The 22671-nt window shown below is 47.1% G+C and overlaps 4 protein-coding genes across 7 annotated transcripts; 1 reads left to right on the forward strand and 3 right to left on the reverse strand.

Moving 5' to 3' along the window:
- Nucleotides 1-5: 5 nt before the first annotated feature.
- Nucleotides 6-4231, reverse strand: LOC146246349 (uncharacterized). Its single transcript, XM_084684462.1, has 8 exons — nt 4113-4231; nt 3074-3280; nt 2745-2883; nt 2530-2672; nt 2371-2423; nt 2096-2220; nt 1336-1653; nt 6-1128 (listed from the first exon to the last, which is right to left on the reverse strand). Exons 2-8 carry the CDS (start codon nt 3277-3279, stop codon nt 802-804), a joined length of 1311 nt encoding a protein of 436 aa, XP_084540588.1. The 5' UTR covers nt 3280; nt 4113-4231; the 3' UTR covers nt 6-801.
- Nucleotides 4232-5895: 1664 nt separating this feature from the next.
- Nucleotides 5896-7788, reverse strand: med31 (mediator complex subunit 31). 2 transcript variants are annotated; one of them, XM_084684470.1, is made up of 5 exons: nt 7580-7788; nt 7282-7337; nt 7109-7183; nt 6892-6988; nt 5896-6457 (listed from the first exon to the last, which is right to left on the reverse strand). In XM_084684470.1, the coding sequence occupies exons 2-5, from the start codon at nt 7301-7303 to the stop codon at nt 6256-6258; spliced, it is 396 nt and encodes a 131-aa protein (XP_084540596.1). In that variant the 5' UTR covers nt 7304-7337; nt 7580-7788; the 3' UTR covers nt 5896-6255. The 2 variants fall into 2 exon arrangements, with proteins under 2 accessions (XP_084540596.1, XP_084540595.1); XM_084684469.1 differs by lacking the exon at nt 7580-7788 and having other exon boundaries at nt 7282-7453.
- Nucleotides 7789-8323: 535 nt separating this feature from the next.
- Nucleotides 8324-16182, reverse strand: LOC146246351 (Na(+)/citrate cotransporter-like). 2 transcript variants are annotated; one of them, XM_084684458.1, is made up of 12 exons: nt 15906-16182; nt 14063-14191; nt 13593-13729; nt 13113-13426; nt 12692-12860; nt 12479-12601; nt 11698-11910; nt 10981-11093; nt 10759-10877; nt 10400-10561; nt 9372-9509; nt 8324-9171 (listed from the first exon to the last, which is right to left on the reverse strand). In XM_084684458.1, exons 1-12 carry the CDS (start codon nt 16032-16034, stop codon nt 9028-9030), a joined length of 1890 nt encoding a protein of 629 aa, XP_084540584.1. In that variant the 5' UTR covers nt 16035-16182; the 3' UTR covers nt 8324-9027. The 2 variants fall into 2 exon arrangements, with proteins under 2 accessions (XP_084540584.1, XP_084540585.1); XM_084684459.1 differs by lacking the exon at nt 12479-12601 and having other exon boundaries at nt 15906-16180.
- A 189-nt stretch (nt 16183-16371) lies between these two features.
- Nucleotides 16372-21735, forward strand: serpinf2a (serpin peptidase inhibitor, clade F (alpha-2 antiplasmin, pigment epithelium derived factor), member 2a). Of its 2 annotated transcripts, none has more exons than XM_084684461.1 (8): nt 16372-16387; nt 18147-18218; nt 18688-18886; nt 19108-19251; nt 19661-19849; nt 20092-20234; nt 20420-20624; nt 20841-21735. In XM_084684461.1, the coding sequence occupies exons 2-8, from the start codon at nt 18162-18164 to the stop codon at nt 21368-21370; spliced, it is 1467 nt and encodes a 488-aa protein (XP_084540587.1). In that variant the 5' UTR covers nt 16372-16387; nt 18147-18161; the 3' UTR covers nt 21371-21735. The 2 variants fall into 2 exon arrangements, with proteins under 2 accessions (XP_084540587.1, XP_084540586.1); XM_084684460.1 differs by lacking the exon at nt 16372-16387 and adding an exon at nt 17362-17537.
- Nucleotides 21736-22671: the final 936 nt, after the last annotated feature.

Genomic DNA, 22671 nt, shown 5'->3' on the forward strand with positions numbered 1-22671 from the left:
ACGGATTGATGTGGGCAGTTTTCTCGTGTTTAATTGACAGGCATCCGTTTGATTGCAACAATAGGGCCCCACATGTACTGCTACTGTATCCAATAGGTTTAGAAAGAAGTATTGTACGCGTTATGGTTTTACAAATATCCATGTCATATTTCTGATCACAGTTAGTTTTATTATTGAATGTGTTCGTTACAAAACATTGTTTTGATGTTCAGAATATCTGTTTAAAATGTAGAATGAGCTTATTCTAAGGTGACATAAGGGTTTTAAAAATTCAGACAAAGCAGCACATGAGAAGTTTTGTTACACAGGAAAAAAAACAATTCGAAACATACTAGCCATTCATCTCTTGACGAGAATGTTTTTTATATTTACCGTCAATTAGGCCCATAGATAAAAAAATGTCTGTCTTGTGAATACAACCTTTTACTGTCTAATTTGAAGATAAACTTACTACAGTCTCAAAAATACCATGTACTGCCATATGTCTTTCTTTCAATACAACAAGGATGCCTCACTTTTAAAATCCAGTCCTTCCGTACGATGAAAGCTATTTTTATGCTTGGTAACAAAACTGTAGTAAGGACTTCCTTTAAGATTCTTACATGAATCCTCCCAAAGAGGGTTTTGAGTTTCTGATAATAGAAAAATCTAAAAAAAATCTAGATTTATTTTCAACAAAATAACTTTTGCCCTCATGAACAATGGCATCACATTATTAAAATCCTCCCCCTCTTCTTCCACCTCCTCCTTCCTAAATCACCTGCAACACCTTAAATCACCTCCTCCACCACCTCCTCATTCTCACAAACTAGTCTGCGTTTCCATCTGTTCCCACTGGGTGGCGCTGACGAGCCGGTAGTTGAGTCTCCTGTAGTTGTGCGGGTGTATCTGCCTTTGCCTCACCACCTCATTGAAGAGGCTCTGCGTGACCGGAGGAGGAGGGGAGAACTTCCCAGTGTGGGCCAGAGCCTGGTAGTAGCCCCACTGGTCCTTCTCCATCCTCAGCATGTGCCTGAGCTGCACCCCCATCTCTGCCTTCCTGTCGATCTCTTTCTGGGCGTCCGCCTCCATGTCGGCGCGGGACGGCAGGGGCACCGAGCCTTCCAGCACCCCCAGGGCATATTGGACCTGGGGGGAGAGATGCAGGGAGAGAGGTGAGGGAGAGATGGAGGGAGAGGTGGAGGGAGAAGTGCACGTGGTACCACTAATAATTGTTATTTTGAATGAATAATCAACATTTTGTTTTGATAATTAACTCTTGCTTCGATGAGTTTTTTTTCTCTCGGATGCTTCACTTCTGCCAAACCCTTCCAGGGCTCAGTACCTTCCACTGACCTGACAGTGGAAGTGGGGAAAGGGGCAAATGATTTTGCAGATGCCCAGGATGAAGAGCGAGGGGAAGGCCGGGGGCATCATGAACTTGTACAGAGGGGTCACCAGCTGTTCCTGGATCTTCAAGCCCAGCTTTGTGGGATTGAGGAAGGGGTAGGTGAAGTTGTAGCCCGTGCAGAGCATCAGAGCCTGGGCCTTGGTCGTGGAGCCGTCCTGGAACTGGAAGGATCCATCCTCCAGGACTCGTATCAGAGGAGGGGCCTGCTCCACCCCCACGGAGGAGAGGGTGGGTAGGGTGGGCTTCCCGTGGCTCAGAATCACCTGGAGGGAGGAACAGGGAGGAGGTAGACCGCATTCCAGGACTCTCACCACCGAAATACCGTTAAAACTCTGCACTTCGGATCCTTGATCTTCATCTGTGCGGTTTTGGACTATTTGTTTGTTGCTTTGGATGAAAACGGCCTGCTAAATCAAGTTAAAGTAACATTTGAATTGGGGATGGGTATAGCTCAATGGTTAGAGGATTTGACTACAGATCACAGGTTTGAATACCCACCCATTAGTTGCTTTGAATAAAAGCGTCTCCTAACTGAAGACGTTATTACTTTAACTAGACCTCATTCGATTCCTGTTATTCTGGTTCCCATCCCATAGGCGTGTAAAAAAAGAAGCTTTGTAAAAACTTAAGAGTGCAAAGAGAACTAGTAACGGGTCAGTCCATGTGTGTGTGTGTGTGCAAGCGCACACGTGTGTGAATTCCCACCTTGGCGTTGGCTCTTGTCAGCTCTTGACAGATGTCTACTCCAGAGTTTCCAGCGCCGAGAACCACGACTGACTTTCCAGAGAATGGCTCAGGGTAACGGTACGAGTGACTGTGCATGACTGTGCCTAGGGACAAGAGAGAGGGAGAGCGAGGGAGCATAGCTCTTAATGACGGACGGCCGGCCGGCCGGACAGGCAGGGCCAAAAGACTGGACCACAGCCAGGAGTGTAAGACAGGCAGAGAAAGGATGGCGAGGGGGAAAGAGCGGTCCGTACCTTTAAAATGCTCCATCCCTGGAATGGAGGGGAAGTGGGGGTCAGAGTAGTGCCTTCAGGGAACAGAAAGGGGTCAGAGGTCAGAGCTCAGGGTACCTCGAAGGTCATTCGTACAGCGTGGCATGGCAGGACACAGCCTGAGATGTGATCTCATCTCACCCGTTACAGATGAAGACAGAGTCGAACGCCTCCGCCGTCTCCGCTCCCGACTCGTCGCGTGACGTCACCGTCCACCTCGTACCGGTCGACGACTCCCCTGTCTCCGTGGCGACGGGGCTGACGTCATCCACCACTGTGGCGAACTGGAGTGGAGGGAGGGAGGGCTAAGTGCTAAAGTCCCTGGTCTGTAGACACCCCAGGTGGCCTGTACCTACTTTGATGTGGGGCGTGACGCTGTGGGTCTCACAGTAGCTCTGCAGGTACCGATGAACTTCCTTGTGGGGCAGGAAGGAAGGGAGCTGGGGGTCAAAGGGGAAGTCGGGGAACATCATCACCTCTTTGGGAAGGTTGGTCCTGAAGGGGAAAAACATTACTCCACAGAGGGGGGCAAGAGACTTAACAAAGTCTGAGACAGAGAGAGAGACGGAGAGAGAGAGACAGACACACAGACACAGAGAGAGAGAGAGACAGACAGACACAGAGAGAGAGACACAGACAGACAGACAGACAGACAGACAGACACAGACAGGAGAGGTTCCTGTACCTGAGGTTTCTGTACATGCTGCTGTGTATGGGTATCCCGTTGTCGTAGTTACCGACGCGCTCCTCATAGAACCAGGTCCCGCCCACGTTCTTGGAGAGCTCGTAGACCACAGGAGGGGCGTAGATGTCTGGTCTGGAGAGGATGTGCCGGGCAGCACAGAGGCCGGCCGCCCCCGCCCCCACCACCGCCACGCGCAGACGCAACATTCTACAGGACGCCACCACGACAGACCAGCGTGGGGGTGAGAAATTATTGACTTAAACGCATACTACTTCCTCCTTTAAAATTCTTCAGCTAGACTTTGATCTTTCGAGGTGTTCCAGCCATGTACTTGTGGGGTGGGTATAGCTTAGCGGTTAGAGTATTAGACTGCAGGTTCTGTGTGGCTTTGGTCTGTTTGATGAATACATCCTTACTTTAATAATGAGAAGCACATCTAGCTATGAGTTATCTCTGGAAAAGCAAACGTGTGCCTTTCCCATTTCCCCGCTTGTCACTTAATCATTAATGGAAGTTGATTGCGGTGGATATCCCCGTTTGCTTTCGTCAATTTAGAACACACTTGACGCGTGCGCCCCCTGCAGTCCCAAATAAATTGTGACGTGAAGACTGAATCGTTATCGGAACTTCTTTTGAAGTTCTTACCAAATTGATACATTTGATGTAGTGAATCAATGTATTACATCCCATCATAAATGTATTCGATGGACATACCACTTAATCATGTTATTGTTACCAATGCACATTCCAACATCTGACGATAAGGCTGAAGTGAAGTAGTTGGTAAAGTAGACAACAATAGTTTAACTCTTATATCGTTTTTAACAGGAACAACAATTTTGTTTCTTGGAAATAGGTCTTAGAATGTAGACTACTGAATACTGTTACATGATACTAGTTCATATGTATTTTAGTTGGCCACAATGCTCCATTCATTTCTAGTCATTTTCTTTTGTTATTTAATCTTCTTAAGACTTTCTGGAATCGGTTAACGGATTAAGATTCTTCCGATGGGCTGCACAAATAGACATGTATTTACCTGTGATGTAGGTTCTCCGTTAAAGAGATGCAACAAAAAAGAGTGATGGAATGAGACGAACTTAAAATTCAACTTTTACCGGTGTTCGAATCTGAGGGTGAAGTGATACAACTACTTATTTAAGGGAGTTCACGATTTTAAGCCCCGCCTCTAGGTCGCACGAGTTCATTCTGAATGTGTTCTTGATAGTGTGCTGAAATTAAGTATAATTCATGCTAAATAGTTCGTTTGTATTACCATCACACATAGGCCTAGCCCTAAAATGTTTACATTTTCAGTCAAGGAAACTAATTAATAGTCAATGTTTTCTTCCTTATAATGTGGACATTGCTGACAACTTTCTAAAGCGGGGTAATAAAGGGGACATTACGTTTTTTTTAAATTTATTTTTTTACAATTTTCAGAATAAGAGTCATTTGGCAAATTAACAAGAGTTTTCCCTGTTTGTTTGAAAGTGAAAAGGCACTCTGATGGTCTGATCCTCTTTTGCGCCTCAATTTGTGACGTCACGTTTTGCTTTTGGATAACTGACGAAACTTTACAGCCTTTAACGTGTTCTGTTCCATGGTTAATGATGAGTTCCCAAAAGGGAAAAAGGCCAAAGTCCAAGCAAGAAGTGTTCATCTAAGGCAACGGAAAACTACTGATACATCATACAGAAAGAAATGAATGGTGTCGTAAGGTGTACTGAATGAGGCTCTCGCCATCTTGTGAGATGTGGTTTATGTACGCAGGGGGAAGTGGTTGAGGTTGATGAAGAGGTCACTCTTAATGACCCCGATGGGCTCGACCCTTTATCCATACAGCCTACACGTTGCATCTGATCCTTTCAATGGGGGCTGGGTTGTCCAGAAAGGAAGGGAAAGGAATCTTTCAAACAAGGCCCTCTGTTCAGTACCATGGAGCAGGCTAGTGTGATGTTGGAATCATAGACATCACTTATTATGTCTATGGTTGGAATACTTATGACTTCATTATAGCAGGCCGTACAGCAGATTTTGTTTTCTGCAAATGTAACCAAGGATACAGAATGTTCTACTGTAACCAAGGGTACAAAATGTTCTACTGTAACCAAGGGTACAGAATGTTCTACTTAGGTATTTTCTTTCCAATTTATACCTCAAAACAAGAGTAAGATGTGCTGGTGTTAACTTTTAAGCAACATTGCTTTTCATCTCATGGGACAATATATTTATGGTGTGGCAGTTAACAGATTCTGCCATGAACAAGAAGATCTACCATGTTTGTGGTCAATGCAACCAGTTTTTATGCAATGTTCTATAACTGTACATCGTTTCCGTCACATTTATACTTCACCACACCGCTCTGTACCTCTCTAATAATTTATCAATATTGGTTGAATCCAAACATAAAAAATATATTGGAAATGCAAAAATGCTCTCCTTCCTATCTATGTGGTATATTATTAATTTAAAGTAATCTGCACTGCCAGACTACAGTAGCGCAATTGAACTTTGTGTGTGTGTGTGTCTAAGTGAGCAGTTTCCTAGAAAGCTTTACTCTCCTTTGACCCGAACCAACTGAAGCCATAAAGTTGTGTAATTATGATAACAAATCATTTCCAGATAAGTTGTGCACCACATGCTGCCTGCATGATTCTAACTGGTCCTCCAACAAGTAAGATGGCATAGCAGAATCTTAGATGTGTGCAAGAAAGATTAATATTGGTTTGTTATATCAGCCATAGCCCTAAAATAATTACAAACATTATGATTGGCCCTCTTCTTACTAAGGTACGAAATAATATCAAACACAAAGTCAGTTTTTACAGAAAAAAAAGATATTTTATAACACAATGCCATAAACACAAACATGGTACCGATACATCACATTCCTCTACATGAAAAAACAGTAAACATTCTCTCTCCATCTTAACTCTCTCCCCCCCCCCTCGCTCTCTCTCTCTCTCTCTCTCTCTCTCTCTCTCTCTCTCTCTCTCTCTCACACACACACACACCTCCTCACACACTCCCTCCCTCCCTCACCCCCCCCTCTCTCTCTTTCTCACACACACATTCCCTCACCCCTCTCTCTCTCTCTCTCTCTCTCTCTCTCTGTCTCTCTGTCTCTCTCTGTCTCTCTCTCATACACATACACACACACCCTCCCTCACCTCCCCCCCTCACTTGGCCGTGGCGTTGCCGTGAGGCGGCTGCTGTTGCTGCTCTGCCAGGGCCTGCTGGAGGCGGGTGCGTTTGCGGGAGTAGTGCTGCCAGTGGAGCAGCTGCTGCTCGTCGATGAACTTGGCACACTGGGCGTTTACCAGCTCCTTCCGGAAGTGTTCGTACTGCAGGAGCTCCAGCATGTGCAAGCAGTGAGGATATCTGTGGTTCAAAAGAAACAGAGATGGTGTTTACATCAGTGGTTGCGTGAGAGAAGTCAGGAGTCAGATGGCTGAGCGGTTAGGGAATCGGGCTATTAATCAGAAGGTTGTCGGTTTGATCCCCGGCCGTGCCAAATGAGGTTGTGTCCTTGGGCAAGGCACTTCACCCTACTTGCCTCGGGGGGGAATGTCCCTGGACTTACTGTAAGCCGCTCTGGATAAGAGCGTCTGCTAAATGACAATGTAAAATGGTAAAATATGAGAATAAATCATGAAAATAAATATGTATTAATAAGATAAATATGGGTGCGAAAAAACGTTTGAGAATCACTGATTTAGCGTACAACAAGAGAAGGTTGACAGTCACGTGTGTGTGTGTGTGTGTAGGGGGAGAGGGTATTTGAACTGGCAACCTCTTGATCTGCAGACACTTACTTGAGGAACTTTGCATACTCGGGCTCTTTCCAGTAGAGTAAGTACTTCAGATAATTTACAAACGGCTTCTCTCGAAGGTACCCTCTCTGGGCTAGGACTGGAGGGTTACAAAGTAAAAAAAAAAAACGTGTACACACAGTTGCAATAGTGACAGCAATTATGTATATTCTTGTGTTTACGTTTTTAGAAATAATGTATTCAATACAAATGGACTCACAATTCAAGTAATTCGGGTTGGCCAAACACTGTACGAACTCCAGCTCTGACTGAAAGCGGTTTCTCGCCTGCTCATCTGAAAATTTAAACACGTAACTAAACACGTTAGCTGTGAGCTAACCAGCTAGCTCCTACGGTAATGTTTTTAGCTAGCTAAATGTAATAGTGTCAAACCTGTTTCCATCACTCCTGCCATTGTCTTTGGATGCTCCCGAGCAAACGTACATTCGCTGATTAAATAGAAACAATAAATATATTTTCGGTAGTTGGTCAACTAAATGTTGTTATGTCTGTGTTAATCTTTGCGTTCTGATAAATAACACACAGTACATCTGCCGTAAACCGCTAGCACTTTTTTTTTTTTTTACTTCAGTTTCCGACAATTTAAATTCCATGCAAGACCCTTAGTCAAACACAAGAGGGCAGCATTTAACACATTTTACTTTTACATCACGAACTCTCTGTAGTTTACCTTTCTGCTAATCGTGTTTACGTGAGATATTTGATCTGAACTTCCCCGGAACGTCTTTTTTTCTCTGCCATGGGGTTAGCTGACTGGTGATGTTTTTTTAACTCTGTATAACACGAGACATCTATAATCTCAGTATGCCTGTGCGCATCGTCCATTAAATATCGGGACACGTTATCCCTTATTTCTCAGCGTGAGAAATGGTTGAACGGTTGCAGCCCTGGAAATCTCATGGGTCACTCAAAGGCAACAGATTGAGAGTAAAGGGTTGCACCACGTGAATTCAAATAAATAGATAAACCATTTGTTTTCCTGACCAACAGGTTGACTGAATGAAATGCCCAGGGCTTTTCCCCTCTTGTTTTGCTCAGGGATGAGTCAGGTGAATAGTTGACAGTTGTTCTACTCGCCTGAAGCTTCTGTGAACTTTAACCTGCAACACGGAGGGAATGGAAGTGGTCCGAGAAGCGGTGTGGGTGTGGTAGGTAAACACCTATAAGCACTTTAGACTGGACGATGGCCTTTTGTGAATTTAGAAGTATTTCAAGAAGATGGTGTTGATGTTGTAATGATAATGTATTCATTTAGCAGACGCTTTTCTTTCTCCCGAAATAAGCATATCGGGCGATTTGAACCCGCGACATCTCATTCTGCGGTCCTATGTTCCGCCACTGTGCTGCCATATGACGTGTGTATCTGTTACTTGCTGTTTTAACAAAATGTAGAATAACGGCATACTGACTGCGGTTCAACCTTGAAGGCAATATTTTATTGTTTTTGTAACAGTTTTTAAAACAGTTTCAAGCTTTGTATGAAGTACATCCAGACATTTTTCATACAAAAGACAACTTTTTCTAATAGAACTCTAATAAAATAGATTTTAAAAAATCAGCAATTTACATAGACAACTATACAAATATGTATGTATGTATATATATGCTATATTTATAAAATCCCTTTTATATATATATATATATATATATATATATATATATATATATATATATATATATATATATATATATATATATATATATATAAGGGATTTTATTCAATTTTATGTTTCTATTAAAATGTGGAAATCATCATTTCCATTTCCACTTTGACACATTATCAAAAATGTGTATAAATTAAAACATGACTTTGATGATTTGATTTCGACATGAACATCCATATCCTTTCGGTTTCCCCATTTTCATTCTGAGTACAGCAGCTCACATTTGCATGTTCATGGTTATAAATGTTTGTGTGTCTGTGTGTGTTTGTGTGTGTGTGTGTGTGTCTGCATGAATTCTCAGTGTATAAAAAAAAAACTCAGTCCATGTGGCCTTTAGCTGTCAGGTGAAGAGGGTCAGTCATGTCTTAGTACTGGTCCTACTGGTCTGGGAGAGGCTGGGAGGAGGAGGTGGAAGCTGCCTCTGCGCTCCCTCCCCTCCCCTCACCCTCCCTCCTCATCCCCCGAGGCTGACGGCAGCAGCGGTGGTGTTGGCCCAGGCAGGGAAGGTGTCCAGGTCGAAGATGATTCTGCCCCAGCTGTTGATGGCCAGCGTGATGCAGAGGATCCCAATGATGTTCATCATCAGGCCTGTCCTGGCCTGGCAGGATGGAGGGAGGGAGGGAGGGAGGGATGGAGGGAGGGAGGGAGGGGTGAGGAGGGAAGGTGGAAGGACATAGGGAGGGATGATGACTACAGGCATGAACGAACCACACTTGAAGTTTATACAGTGTTGTTCGGTTGCCCAGTGTCAACCAACACAGGTAGGCCGACACAGGTAACCAAAATTCTGATTCTCACCATGTCCGACACCTTCAGGTAGCCGTAGGAGAAGACGATGGCGTTAGGGGGCGTGGCCACGGGCAGCATGAAGGCAAAGGAGGCGCTGAGGGTGCAGGGCACCATGACGTAGAGAGGGTTCACCCTGATGGACTGGGACTGAAGCACAACACAGCCAACGTCTTTTAGACATGGTTTTTTTGTTGTTTGTATTTGTGCGCTACAAGGGTGGCCTAACTAGGGCATAGGTATTCAAACACATGAACACGTTGCATTGTGTGTGTGAGAGAGAGAGAGAGAGAGAGAGAGAGAGAGGGAGAGGGAGGGAAAGAGAGAGAGAGTAAATGGTTGACAGATTTCAGAATGGACAAGATACGTACAGTATAGACTCGACATATTAATGTAAACACCCCCTCCGCGGTTCTCAGTCTCTCTCTATCTCTCTCTCTCTCTTTCTCTGTTCTCGTTCTATTCTCTCTCTCTGTTCTTTCTATCTTTCTCTCTCTGTTCTCTCTCTCTCTGTTCTCTCTCTCTCTGTTCTCTCTCTCTCTCTCTCTCTCTCTCTGTTCTTTCTCTCTCTGTTCTCTCTCTCTCTCTCTGTTCTCTCTCTCTCTCTCTCTCTCTCTCTCTCTCTCTCTCTCTCTGTCTCTCTCTCTCACTCTCTCTGCTCTCTCCATCCCCTCTCTGTTCTCTCTCTAGCTTTCTCTCTCTCTGTTCTTTCTCTGGGCGTTCACTGGGTTTATCTCTCAATCTTTCGTTCCCGTCCTCCACTTTGGCCTTTCTCCGCCTGTGCTTTCTCTGAGGACAGTGGTGGTTAGTCTGGTTCCTGGTCCTGAATTGACCGAGTCTATTCACGCCCACATTCCAGCACTATCAAAAGGAAACCTGAGTGCAGGTAGGACTGGACCACTGCTCTAACACACACACTTCTTTGATCCCTGCTGTTCTGGGAAAGGGGAACAGGACACTGACCTGCATCATGGAACTGTGTGTGTGTGCGTGTGTGTGTGCGTGTGTGTGTGCGTGCGTGTGTGTGTGTGTGTGTTTACCATCGACGCCAGGATGGGAAGGAAGAGTGTCGCCGTGGCAACGTTGCTGGCACATTCGGTGAACACTGCGATGAGGAGGCAGAGGATGATGGAGATGGCCCAGGGTGGGATGGAGTGTAGAGGGCTCAGCTGGTCACCCAGCCACCGGGACAACCCAGACACCTGGACACACACACACACACACAGGTACATACATACACATATATATACACACGCATTTGCACAGAAGGTCAGTACACAATATTATGGATCCTAAAAACACATTACATTTACATTTCGCCACACAGCAGACGCTCTTATCCAGAGCGATTTACAGTAAGTACAGGGATATTGCCCTGACTGATTTTCCACACACACACCTCGCTGCCCTTGGCCAAGGCGAACCCCCCCCCGAGAAGCAGAACGATGTTCCAGGGCATCTTCTTCTGGGTCACCTGCCAGGTGAGCAGGGTGGGGGCGGGGCTCTGGTACCGGGGCCCTGCAAGGACGGCGCACCTGTCACATGACTGTGTGTGAGAGGCAGTGTGTAGGTGTGTGTGTGTGTGAGAGAGAGTCTGTGTGAGTGTGTGTGTCTGAATAACCTGTGCTGTCAAGACTCTGTGACCTCCAGAAGCAGAGGAAACGAGGGGCTTCAGAGGGCAAGACGAACAGCAACATGGCTACGAGCATGGCCACCGTAGCGTCAGTTACATACCTGGAGGGAGGGAGGAACCAGACATTGACAGACAGCTCAACTTTTTCACATCCTACTGTGAATCAACCCCCCCCCCCACACACACACACACACACACACACACACACACACATGAGTTGTCGACAGCGATGGAACCAGCTGATGAGAAAGAACACAGTGTGTGTACCAACACGAAACATCGATCGGTTTGTCACACAAATTCAGTTGCAACATGTGCATGTGAGAGAAAGAGTTTGCCTAAACGTGTCAGGTTCAGAGAGACAATTATTTTGGATGAACCTTTGCACCTGACCGGTTTGGTCAGCGCTTGTTTGTCTTTCAATGTGTTTTGTGTCCCTTCAGGTTCGTGACGTTCATTTCATCTAAGGACATCTAAGGACATCTAAGGACATCTAAGGTAACTGTCCTTGTGACTCAACACGCAGGTGTCTCTAGTGACATGGTGTTTACGGGTGCGTGTATCGATGCATGTGTGTATGTTCCCGTGCGTGCTTAGCATGCAGCGCATCTGTGCATGTGCACACGCGCGCATATGGCGTGATGTGTCTTGGCGTGTGTGTTTAGTGTGAATCGGTGTGTGTGTGTGCGCGTTGAGCATACATACTCAGCCTTGGCGTTGAACAGGTGGGTAGCCCATCCGTCCACGAAGCGAGGGTCTCTGGTGAACCACAGCGCCACCAGCAGGAGGAAGAGGGTCAGGACGCTGAGCTCTCCGTAGCTCATGGGCCCCAGGCTGCGGTACTCCTCTAGGATCACCGAGTACGCCGCCCTCTCCTTCTCTGTCCGCACCGCCCCGCAGCCCCACGTACGCCTCAGGCTGGAGAGAGAGAGAGAGAGAGAGAGAGAGAGAGAGAAAATATTAAAGGGGAAGATAGAGAAAACAAGAGAGAGAGAATGAGAGAGAGAGAACTTGAGGGGAAGAGAGAAAGGGAGAATGAGAGAGAGAAATAAAGGGGAAGATGGAGAAAACGAGAGAGAGAGAGGGAAACAGAGAGAACAAGAGAGCAAAGAGTGAGATATTGACACAGAGAGGGAGAGAGAGAGAAATAGAGGGGAAGATTGAGAGACTCAGACACATAGACAGAACAGAAGAGAAAAAGAGAGAGACAGAGAACAAGAGAGCGAAGAGTCAGATAGAGACACGGAGACAAAGCAATAAATGCTTTCGAATGCTCTTTGGTCATCCATGACAAGCTAGCTCAACTATCAAGTTCCTAGCTCGGGCAATGACCTTTGAATCAAGACGGGAACAAAATCCATAATTCAACGCATGACGTTTCCTGTAAAGGCTGTGCTTCACTGCATCCTCAATGGCTCCCTATACCAGCCCCCTCCTTTCCAACGGTCCTCAGACACGTGTAGGGTTTCAGTTTGGCCACACTCACTTGAAACCAAGGAAGAGGCCTTGGAGCCACAGCCAGGCCAGGACCAGCATGAGCACCATGGTAGGGAAGGCGAAAACGAACCAGGATGCAAAGTTGATCACGTCCCCGTTCTGAGGGAAGAGCCTGAGGGTGGAGGCTGAGCTGAGGAGGTTTGTTCATGAAGGTGTAGTGTGTGTGTGTGTGTGTGTGTGTGTGTGTGTGTGCTATACGTACTGACTCATCTGTCCCACGAGCACCAGGTTGGGCCCAGTGCCCGTGAGGGTGGCCGTGCCCCCGATGCTGGCAGAGTAGCACACACACAGGGTCAGAGCCTTACACATCTTCATCCTCTCCTCCTCCTCCTCGCCTCCTGCCGTCCTCCCCTCCACCATAGAGACGACCACTGGATGAGAAGGAGTCAGACACCAGCTGTTAGCTGAACCGACTGTCTTTCATTATGGGATGGTTACTCGGTTACCATCTGAAAGCGTCCATCCGCCGGGAATGCAAACGCAAGGAGAACGCTGGATTCTAGCGGAATGTCAACGAGCTTTAGGCTTCAGTGTGTGGATGGGCCTTTCTTCTCTAATCTAAATGATTTGGGAGTTGTTGTGTGGATGGGTGGGATGGAGGAAGGGGGGTTTCCCAGTCTCACCCTGCCCATTGTTGGGCTTCTCTACTGGGCCTTCAGACGGAGGTGTATCCTGGGGGTCCAGCTTGTCCACCTGGCCCTCTCCATCCACCTGTTCCATGTCTTGTAGGCTGATGGGTTTCCCCTCAGAGTACCCGTTGATGGAAGGCTCCGTGAGGTGATTGTCCCTCTGGGCCGTACCATCCTGCTGGCCCGCGGGGGGGCTCCGGAGCTGCTCCAGCACGGCCTGGACAATGGGGACCATCATGGCGGTGGTGGCTGTGTTGCTGATCCACATGGACAGGAAGGCTGTGACTCCCATGAAACCCAGCATCAGCCTGGGACAGGGGAGAGGGATGAGGTTGGTCGAGTGAGGGAGGGCGAGCGAGGGAGTGGTGAGTTAACCAGGGAGCAGAGGATGAGAGATGGCGACAAAAGATAATCCTAATCTGGCGTTCTACACCGTGACCTGTTGTGGATTACAGGGCGGGTGTGCATACTCACAGGGCGGGACGCACCCCGACGACCAGAAGAACCCTGAGGGCAATTCTCTTGTGAAGGTTCCACGTCTCCACGGCTACGGCCACCATCAGACCGCCCACAAACAGCATGTTAGTGTCTTTCAGGTACTGCATGCACACCTGGCACACAGGGACAGTCAAACACACCGACGTGAACACACACACACACGGGGACGCAAGAGATAGAAGGGAGAGAGAAAGGGAGAGAGAGAAAGAAGGAGAGAGAGAGAAATCGAGGGGAAGATAGAGAGAACAAGAGAGAGAGAGAAAGAAGGGGGAGAAAGAGATTGAAGTGTAAGAGAAAGGGAAAGAGTGAAAGAGGGAGAGAGAGAGAGAGAGAGAGAGAGAGAGAGAGAGGGAGAGAGAGAGAGAGAGAGAGAGAGAGAGAGAGAGAGAGAGAGAGAGAGAGAGAGAGAGAGAGAGAGAGAGAGGGGGATGGAGGGATGGAGGTACCTCTCTGGACTCCATGATGCCCAGCAGGGGGAACAGCACGGTGGGCAGCAGAGCAGTCACAGCCAGCGGCAGCACCTCCGTGCACCAGTACACCGCCATGAGGGCGATCACATAGGCACAGCCTGCCTCCTGCACCCCACACACACACACACACACACACAAACACACACACACACAGACACAGACACGCCCACACACACAGACACACAGAAATTACTGTAAACCAGTTCCAGTGATGAAGCAATAAACCAAAAGAGGGTTTAGTATTTGTCTTTGATACATTACCCCCCAAGCCATGTCACAGTTCCATGGAAAGGGGAAGTTCTCATGTGAAGCCCTTTTCCTTAATCAATGTGTCTTTAAGATGGGTTCCATTAAAGTTAAAAACTCAATCAGAATTCGGTTTATCTGCCATGTAGGTTTACACAAACACAGAATGTACTGTGGCAGAAAGGGGCAAACAATAAACACATACAGATCTTAAATTGCAGGTTAATTATTGTTCATTATTATCCAGAGTGTCTTACTATAAATAATTTGTGCGACCAAATCATGTCTTGCGCCAGTAACTGTAAAAGTTAGTAGCGCAAGTGTCACCAGTGGAAGAGACCTGTAAGCTTCAAAGGGGGTTCTTTATTAATGAACGAATGCAATATGAGTAGGCTAAATGCCTGAAAATATCACGAGAAGGGAAAAACATTAAATGAGTTTAAGTCATAGACATTAGGTCAATTTTTACACCGGTCTGCCAATTTTTTTCGTTTTGATTAAACTATGAGGCTGCTGATCAGCATTCCCTCTTGCAGAAGAAATGAGAAGTCAACTATTTAATTCCACTCTTCACTCTTGGTATTTTGAGTTGTAAATGAGCAGAAAGAAATATGCTTTTTAATCTATGTAATCTTTATAAATAATAGGTAGGCTATGCATTTTTGATATAAAATTTAAGAAATATCAGTTGTAAAAATGTCAACGGACCCCTCTGCAACCGACACAAGCAAGCACACCCTACAATTGTACCCTCTCTAGTTATTCATTTTCCACTTCACTTTCCTATTTGAAGTTGAAGTTACAAGTTTTCGTTGTATCTCAAGTCAGAACTCCTGTTTTTCTGCACGGCAGGCTGTCAAATGAGCTTTCCTGAGACAGTTTCTCTCAAAACACTGATCGCATAGCGGGGTTTAAACTCTTTTATTTGTATTGGACGTAAAAGTCATGCTCGTCTCATTCTTAGGTAACTGAATAAGACTTTGCTGGGGGAAATCCAGAACAGCCTGTTTCCCAGGTGACAGCCACGCAGCGTGAGGTTAACTTTTTATTCTGAGAAGCTTGGACGGTTCTTGGAACACGAAATAAAACGTGGACTCTTATCGCGGATGGGGAATGAGAGTTTTGGGGGAGACGTGTGAGAGGAGAGAGGATGGTTGTTATGACACCATTTAGTTGGTGGCGCACAATACCCTGTGAAGCCCCCTTGTTGTCTTAACCCCAGGCGCGAGCTGGAGGAATGTGTCGACCTCGTGTCACGCAAGGTCTCAACCTTCTCGTCCATTGAGAGACTGACAGAGATGTAAATCAACGGTTGGAAATATTCATATTTATGTATAATATTTTTTATTGACAGATTGAGAGGAGTCCGAAACAAAAAGAGTGGGAAGTGGGACTTCTTATAATAAATTCACAGATTGAAGCGAAATTTCGCAGAACGTTGACTTTCGTGATTTATTGAGTTGGCCTAGACCTAAAATTAAAAAACGTGTCACAATTTTTCACTGGCAATTTCCAACAGTAAAGACAATATTTTCAATCAAATTATACATAAAATGGGAAACGCATTGCCTACCGTGGTTCTGATGAGTAACGGCAATGGAAGGAGGATGAATGGTGCGAGGAACAGAATCATCCCGTTTTTACAGGACCACATAAATTGTAGCGATGAAAACATCTTCTCCATGCACGATGAACCCTGCATGGAAAAAAAGCTCACTCGCTCGGTCCAGTTCCTGTTCTACTGGTAAGCCTGAAGATGTGGGGCAGTTGCGCTTAAAGTTGAAAAACTTCAGATTGCCCCAAGGACATGGCATCTGAGCTGTGTGCGTGCGTGTGTGCGTGTGTGTGTGTGTGTGTGTGTGTGTGTGTGTGTGTGTGTGTGTGTGTGTGTGTGTGTGTGTGTGTGTGAGAGAGAGAGAGAGAGAGAGAGGCAGAGAGAGGGAGAGAGAGACAGAGAGAGACAGAGACAGAAACTCAGAGAGAGGCAGGCACCAACACCTCTCAATCTGTAAATATTAACTTTGCGTGATTTTCCTTGCACACTGTTCTCCACGGGTGAGTTGATCTATCTGTTACAAAGATAACACTATTTCGGCAACTATTCAGTGGACTACAAAAATTCAAAAACATTGAAATTAAGACACCGCACCTGCATATTTTAGTTCAACATTACGCAACCATTCCGGCATTTTGAATTATTATTATGTTTATCAACGTAGGTGTTGCTTCAATATCTTATCTATTACTCTTGTGAATTCACCAGTGTCCTAAGTGTTGAACAAACGAATGCTATACATGTTAGCTAGGTTATACTGTTTTATAAATGACAGGTGAAGGGAGCTGGCGCTCAACTGCTGTTCGTCTAACTTTTGTCTTTCGGAGCTACACTCCCACCTTGTGGCCATATCGGTTACACGGCCCCCAAACACAAGCAAGGAAAGCTGGTATGTCGGGCGTTATGCTCTTATATGAAGGCCCTTAAACATATTCTCCTCCCTTGATATCTGCTGTAGGATCAAAATATGCACGAGCAAAACAATGTCTGGAGTAACTTGATCGAAGGACTAGAATGTTTTCTGACACCTATAGCATCAACATACAAGGACACACACACACACACACACACACACACACACACACACACACACACACACACACACTGAGGTTAGAGCAGGACCTTGTGGCCTGATGCCAGGGTGCATTGTGGGGCAATAGGGGGGGTACCAAGGTCTTGTGTGGGCGTGAGGCTGGAACCAGGCAGCATAAGGCAGAATGAACATCCTTCATCTTCATCACAGTATGAGAAGGAAGTAAAACATGCTGAGGTTATTTCACAGGTCAGGTCAACATCTCTCAAGACCAGTCGGTTGGGATCTTTCAGATACTTGTTGGGTTAGAGGAGGGAAGGAAAGAGAGAGAGAATGGAGGGAGGTGAAGAAGGTGAGCTGAAGGAGGGAGGAAAGGAGGGGTGTCTATTGTTGTCAGGAATGGATCGTGCTTTATTCAACAACTGGGTCCAGGTCCTCAGTCTTTCTACAGCAGCTGGTGGCTAATGGAGTACGTGGATCGATCCTGGGTTGAACATTAACCCAACATTGTGGGCGCTGGGTGTGTGTACGTTTGGGCAGAGGGTCCAAGCTAGTCAGTGTTCACTGCTTCTGTATCTGTCTGTCGTCTGTTTGATTCTTTATCTCCTGTTTACTGGGTAAGTTCCGACTTGTACAGTATTGTATTCTGTTATCCAAAGTAACGTACAGAGGGGTATTTGAACGTGCGACTTTTAATTCTGCAGTCAAACGCTCTAGCACTAAGCTTTACCCACCCCCACAAGCCGGTGTTTGATTTTCATTAAAAGTTTGAAAAAATCAGCTTTTTGTATGTAATGATATCTGAAGAGGCTGTTGTTCTTTAGAAAGTAAAACCTACAATGGAATTATTTATCATTTAGTGATTATTGTTTAGTTTGTGCTGATGTTATTGCAGCTGCCTCTATAACAAAGACAACTTGTGATAATATTCTTGTAAACGGTGCGGCTCTGTGGTGTCGTCAGAGTCCTGGTTGCTCTTTGTGTGCTATAGGAGAGCGCGGCCACAAATAGCCACATCTGGACTTTAGCAGTTTAAACTGAAACCTTTGACCCTCTGGCAAACAGTCATCTTTCCTGAAAGACACATGCAACACAAGCCTAAACCAAACGACAGATGCTGTGCCGATTATCATCGCGATTGTCAAACAAGGGATTTTACACAATGTCGTTCTCACAGTGATAGCGTTAATACCCCAAATCTGTGTTTGGCTGTGTGTGTATTCCAGACTGGCTGTTAGGACATGAAGCTGTGTTTTCCTGTGGTCTTGCTGCTGTCTGTCTGTGGTCATGGTGCAGCTGTAAGTTGGACAACTGTGACCTTACCCTGAGAAACTGACCAGTAACCTAGCAACGATGACTGACAGGCCTAATGTTCTACACCTACTAAAAATCATTTGTGCGATCCGGCCTACTTACTTTTCCATATATTTTCTTCTTTCTGTTTCTCTCTCTCTCCTTCCCTCTCTGTCATTCTCTCTGTCTCTCTCTCTTTTACTCTCCCTCTCCTTCTCCTCCTCCTTCCTCTCCCTTCCTCTCTTTCTCTCTCCCCCATTCCCTCTTTCCCTCCTTTATCTCCATCTTTCTTTCTTTCTTTCTTTCTTTCTTTCTTTCTTTCTTTCTTTCTTTCTTTCTTTCTTTCTTTCTTTCTTTCTTTCTTTCTTTCTTTCTTTCTTTCTCTCTCCCTCCCTCCCTCCCTCCCTCCCTCCCTCCCTCCCTCCCTCCCTCCCTCCCTCCCTCCCTCCCTCCCTCCCGGGTGTCCCTCCTCAGCACCCCCTCCTCCCCTCCCCCTCCCTGCCCGGCGTGGGCCAGCCAGGCTGTGCAGGCCAGGAGGCCTGGCGGGCAGTAGGGGGCGCTGTGGAGAAGCTGGGTCTGCAGCTGTTCAGGAGGCTGAAGGCCGGACCGGACCATCCCAACATCATCATATCACCCCTCAGCATCTCGCTCGCTCTGGCACAGCTCACCCTGGGTGAGAGAGAGAGACAGAGAGACAGAGAGACAGAGAGAGAGAGAGAGAGAGAGAGAGAGAGAGAGAGTGAAAGAAAGAAAAAATGAAGAGGAAGGTAAATTGTCAGATTTTTCCCAACCTCCCCCCTCCTCCTCCTCCCCCCCCCCTCGTCCTCCTCCCTCCTCCTCCCCCCTCCTCCTCCCCCCTCCTCCTCCCCCCTCCTCCTCCCTCCTCCCCCCCAGGGGCCCGTGGGGACACAGAGAAGCTGCTCCTGCATGCCCTCCAGGCTGACTCCATCTCCTGCTTCCATCCCAGCCTGGGGGCTCTGCTCCAGCACCTCACCAACACCTCCCTCCAGGTGGCCTCACGTCTCTACCTGAGCCCAGGTAGCCGTGTGTGTGTGAGGGTGTGTGAGGGTGTGTGTGTGTATGAGGGTGTGTGAGGGTTTGTGAGGGTGTGTGAGGGTGTGAGGGTGTGTGTGTGTGTGTGACGGTGTGTGTGAGGGTGTGTGTGAGGGTGTGTGAGGGTGTGTGTGTATGAGGGTGTGTGAGGGTGTGTGTGTGTGAGGGTGTGAGGGTGTGTGAGGGTGTGTGTGAGGGTGTGTGTGAGGGTGTGTGTATGAGGGTGTATGAGGGTGTGTGTGTGTATGAGGGTGTGTGTGTGTGAGGGTGTAAGGGTGTGTGAGGGTGTGTGTGAGGGTGTGTGAGGGTGTGTGTGTGTGTGTGTGTGTGTGTGTGTGTGTGTGAGGTTGTGTGTGAGTCCCATCATCGTCCCGCCCCCTCTGTCCCCTCCCAGGGTTCAAAGTGATTCAGTCCTTCGTCGAGGACTCTGAGAAGAAGTATGGGTCAGAGCCCGCCCCCCTCATCTCTGCAGAAGAGGTCAACCAATGGGTGGCCGACGTCACCGAGGGACACATGACTAACTTCCTCCCCAGTCTTCCATCTGATGTTGTACTCATGCTTATAAACGCCATGCACTTCAAAGGTAAGAGCTCTCTCCACCTTCTAAAGGAAATCATTTGGTTGAAACTGCTTCCAGTCAGTGTCAACAAAACGTCTTGTATCTTTTGAATGTGATCTTCCTTGCGATCATAAAAATTCTTCCTTTGCAACATTATTTCTTTCTATGACTTTTAAAACATGTTGTTTTCTTTCTTTTTTGCCTCTGTCATACCTGCTGTATCTTTCTTCTTCTCCGTTTGTATCTCTGTTCTTCCTCTGTGGTAGGGGAATGGCAGACTCAGTTTGACCCCAAGTCCACCTCCAAAGGAGTCTTCTACCTAGAGAACAGTAGCTCGGTCAAGGTGGATATGATGAAGTCGGCCATGTATCCCCTCAGACAGTTCATGGATGAGGAGCTGGAAGCCAGGGTGGGCAGCAGCAAAACATCCTTCTGCTTCAGTCTGTCTGATTCAGGGCAACATTCAGCCGCCTTCGGCTCTGGGGCTTCAACACAAGCAGGACGACAAATAATCTCTCCACCTTTCTCCCTCTCTTTCTCCTGTCTTGACCTCCCTTGTCCATCCCTGTACTGTCGTCTCCTCTCTGTGAACAGGTGGCCTGTTTTCCCTTCAAAGGAAACACCAGCTTCCTGGTGGTGTTGCCGGTACCAGGAGGAGGAAACGTGTCGTCTCTGGTGCAGAAGCTGAACATCTCTGACCTATACAGCCGGCTGCCCGATGAGACGCCCATGCAGGTCAGCCTGCCCAAGTTCAACCTGCAATATAGCCAGGAACTACAGGAGGCGCTGCAGAGCATGGGTGAGTAGGGACCATAGGATCCAAGGATCATATTATGTAGAATTACTCTGAGTGACCTTTGTTCAATTCACAAAGAATAAGAGTGCAAACAAAATCAACACACAACAAAACACAATCAACAAAATGTTCCCAGAGTCACTCTGAAGACTCCTCTGCTCTGCTCCGCTCCCCTCCCCTCCCCTCCACACCCCTCCCTCCCCTCCCCTCCCCTCCCAGGCCTGGGCTCTTTGTTCACGACTCCTGATCTGTCAGGGATCTCGGAAGGGGCCCTGGTGGTCTCCAGCGTCCTCCATGCGTCCGGGGTGGAGCTGAGCGAAGAGGGGGCGGAGGCTTCAGCCGCCACCTCCATCGCCATGACGCGCTCCATGACCAATCCACGCTTCGCCGTCAACTCCCCCTTCCTGTTCGCTCTCGTTGACGACGCCTCCCTCGCCCCTCTCTTCCTGGGCCTGGTGACTAACCCCGCCCCCGGGGCCAGCGTCATGCAGAACGACGGGCCCCCCGCCGACGATCCCTACGGCAACAGGACCCTCGGCGACAACGGAGCGCAGATGGACGGCCCCGACGGCGGTGCCGGCGGAAGTCTGCTCGGCGACAACGATGTGCAGAGCGATGAGCCCAGAGGAGAGAGCGCCTCGCCGTGTAGCGCCCCTAGTGGACAGGAGGGCTCGCTGCAGCCCCCTAATGAGGTGGCGGGCCAGGAGCCTGGAGGTTGTCCAAGTCCCAGTCACAGCTTGCCTGTCTAGTCAAACCTCCACAACCACGCCTCCACCAGAGCTTCCCTGGACTTCAGACCCAACGTAGAGAATCACAACCACACAATGGCCCGATCAAACTGGACACACTTAGCTACAGCAACAGCTGTCTTCTCATTGATCACTGGTTAGTTAAAAAAGAGAGTGCATGTCTGTGCTCTAAACGACTCAGATTTACAGTGGTTCCCATAGACGTATGCAGAGCAATCGACCACAACCAAAGGATACCTGTGTACCGATGAACATGATTTCCGACCCCGCTGTTATGGTCTTAATCTATGTTGTGTTGTGTACTTACTCGTCCCCAAACTGGTGAAACGTTTTTATTCATTATTAAAAAAAACAGAGGAAATATCTGTGAGGACTTGAGTCTCTTCTTGAAATGAAATGGGGACAGTATTCAACGTATCGTGTTTTCATTTAGCAGAGGGTTGTATCCAAAGCTACATGAATGGCCGAAGGGGGTTTGAACTGGCAATCTCTTGATCTGCAGTCAAATGCTCGAAAACAGAGCTACACGCATCAAAGCTCACTATCTACCTCATCCAATCTCTCGCTGTAAATCCCCAAAGGAGTGTGCGTCCTCGAATGCACTGCTGCATGTATGGAGGGTTTACATCTGGAGTTTATCACATGGTCAGAGACGAACGTGGGTCGCAGTTGGTCCAGTCCTGTTCTCAACGTGACCATCTGTGGCTGTGCATCATTCCCTGCATGTCAGTTGCCTTAATCTGGGGTTAAAGTGGAAAGGCTGGTGGGATTGAAAATATGATCTCATTGCACTTGTTGACGGGTGACCTTACGTCACTTTTGCTTTTTGTTAATGTATAAAATGTGTTTCAACCTAATCTATCTATGGGAACATCGTAATGAAGAACGTAGCCAATGACAATTGATTGATTTAGGCCTACTAAAGTCTTCTGAAGACCTTTGAATTGACTTGACAAGATCAAATTACAATTTCCCTGAAATATGCAGGGAATTGTGAGAATTGTTTGAAAACGAGTGAGGTTTAAACCATGTGAAAACCTAACAGATACTGTAGGCCTAAGCTGATAGTTATGGTCGTCAACATCTCGTCAGTGAAAAAAGCCGAGGTTATAGGTTTGTGTTTCGCATCAACCTCCTCGTGCTCTCAGAGGATTTGGACCAGGACAGTTTTCTGTGCCTGGATTTCCCAGCGGGCGAAATCTCAGTCCAAGCCTCTGGGCAGCTGAGTGAGAAAGAAGGGGGATTATACCCCCCTCCCTTCCAGTTTCTCACTCTCTTTTATCTCCCATCCCCTTCATTTC

Source organism: Hypomesus nipponensis, chromosome 20 (assembly GCF_054491055.1).
Source record: "Hypomesus nipponensis isolate SF chromosome 20, ASM5449105v1, whole genome shotgun sequence".
In the NCBI taxonomy this organism is placed as follows: domain Eukaryota; kingdom Metazoa; phylum Chordata; class Actinopteri; order Osmeriformes; family Osmeridae; genus Hypomesus; species Hypomesus nipponensis.

What these genes read in the sequence shown, in the direction of transcription:
- LOC146246351 (XM_084684458.1), bottom strand. Translation starts at nt 16,034, where the DNA reads ATGCAGGGTTCATCGTGCATGGAGAAGATGTTTTCATCGCTACAATTT. An exon ending in GGCCTCTTCCTTGGTTTCAA is followed by an intron (nt 11,911 to 12,478) that starts GTGAGTGTGGCC and finishes CTCTCTCTCCAG; the next exon opens with CCTGAGGCGTACGTGGGGCT. An exon ending in CTGTTCAACGCCAAGGCTGA is followed by an intron (nt 11,094 to 11,697) that starts GTATGTATGCTC and finishes CCCTCCCTCCAG; the next exon opens with GTATGTAACTGACGCTACGG.
- serpinf2a (XM_084684461.1), top strand. Translation starts at nt 18,162, where the DNA reads ATGAAGCTGTGTTTTCCTGTGGTCTTGCTGCTGTCTGTCTGTGGTCAT. An exon ending in TCTGTGGTCATGGTGCAGCT is followed by an intron (nt 18,219 to 18,687) that starts GTAAGTTGGACA and finishes GTCCCTCCTCAG; the next exon opens with CACCCCCTCCTCCCCTCCCC. An exon ending in GGAGGCGCTGCAGAGCATGG is followed by an intron (nt 20,625 to 20,840) that starts GTGAGTAGGGAC and finishes CTCCCCTCCCAG; the next exon opens with GCCTGGGCTCTTTGTTCACG.
- med31 (XM_084684470.1), bottom strand. Translation starts at nt 7,303, where the DNA reads ATGGCAGGAGTGATGGAAACAG. An exon ending in GGCAGGAGTGATGGAAACAG is followed by an intron (nt 7,184 to 7,281) that starts GTTTGACACTAT and finishes TTAAATTTTCAG; the next exon opens with ATGAGCAGGCGAGAAACCGC. An exon ending in CAACCCGAATTACTTGAATT is followed by an intron (nt 6,989 to 7,108) that starts GTGAGTCCATTT and finishes GTAACCCTCCAG; the next exon opens with TCCTAGCCCAGAGAGGGTAC.
- LOC146246349 (XM_084684462.1), bottom strand. Translation starts at nt 3,279, where the DNA reads ATGTTGCGTCTGCGCGTGGCGGTGGTGGGGGCGGGGGCGGCCGGCCTC. An exon ending in GCGTCACGCCCCACATCAAA is followed by an intron (nt 2,673 to 2,744) that starts GTAGGTACAGGC and finishes CCTCCACTCCAG; the next exon opens with TTCGCCACAGTGGTGGATGA. An exon ending in TCTGTCTTCATCTGTAACGG is followed by an intron (nt 2,424 to 2,529) that starts GTGAGATGAGAT and finishes TGTTCCCTGAAG; the next exon opens with GCACTACTCTGACCCCCACT.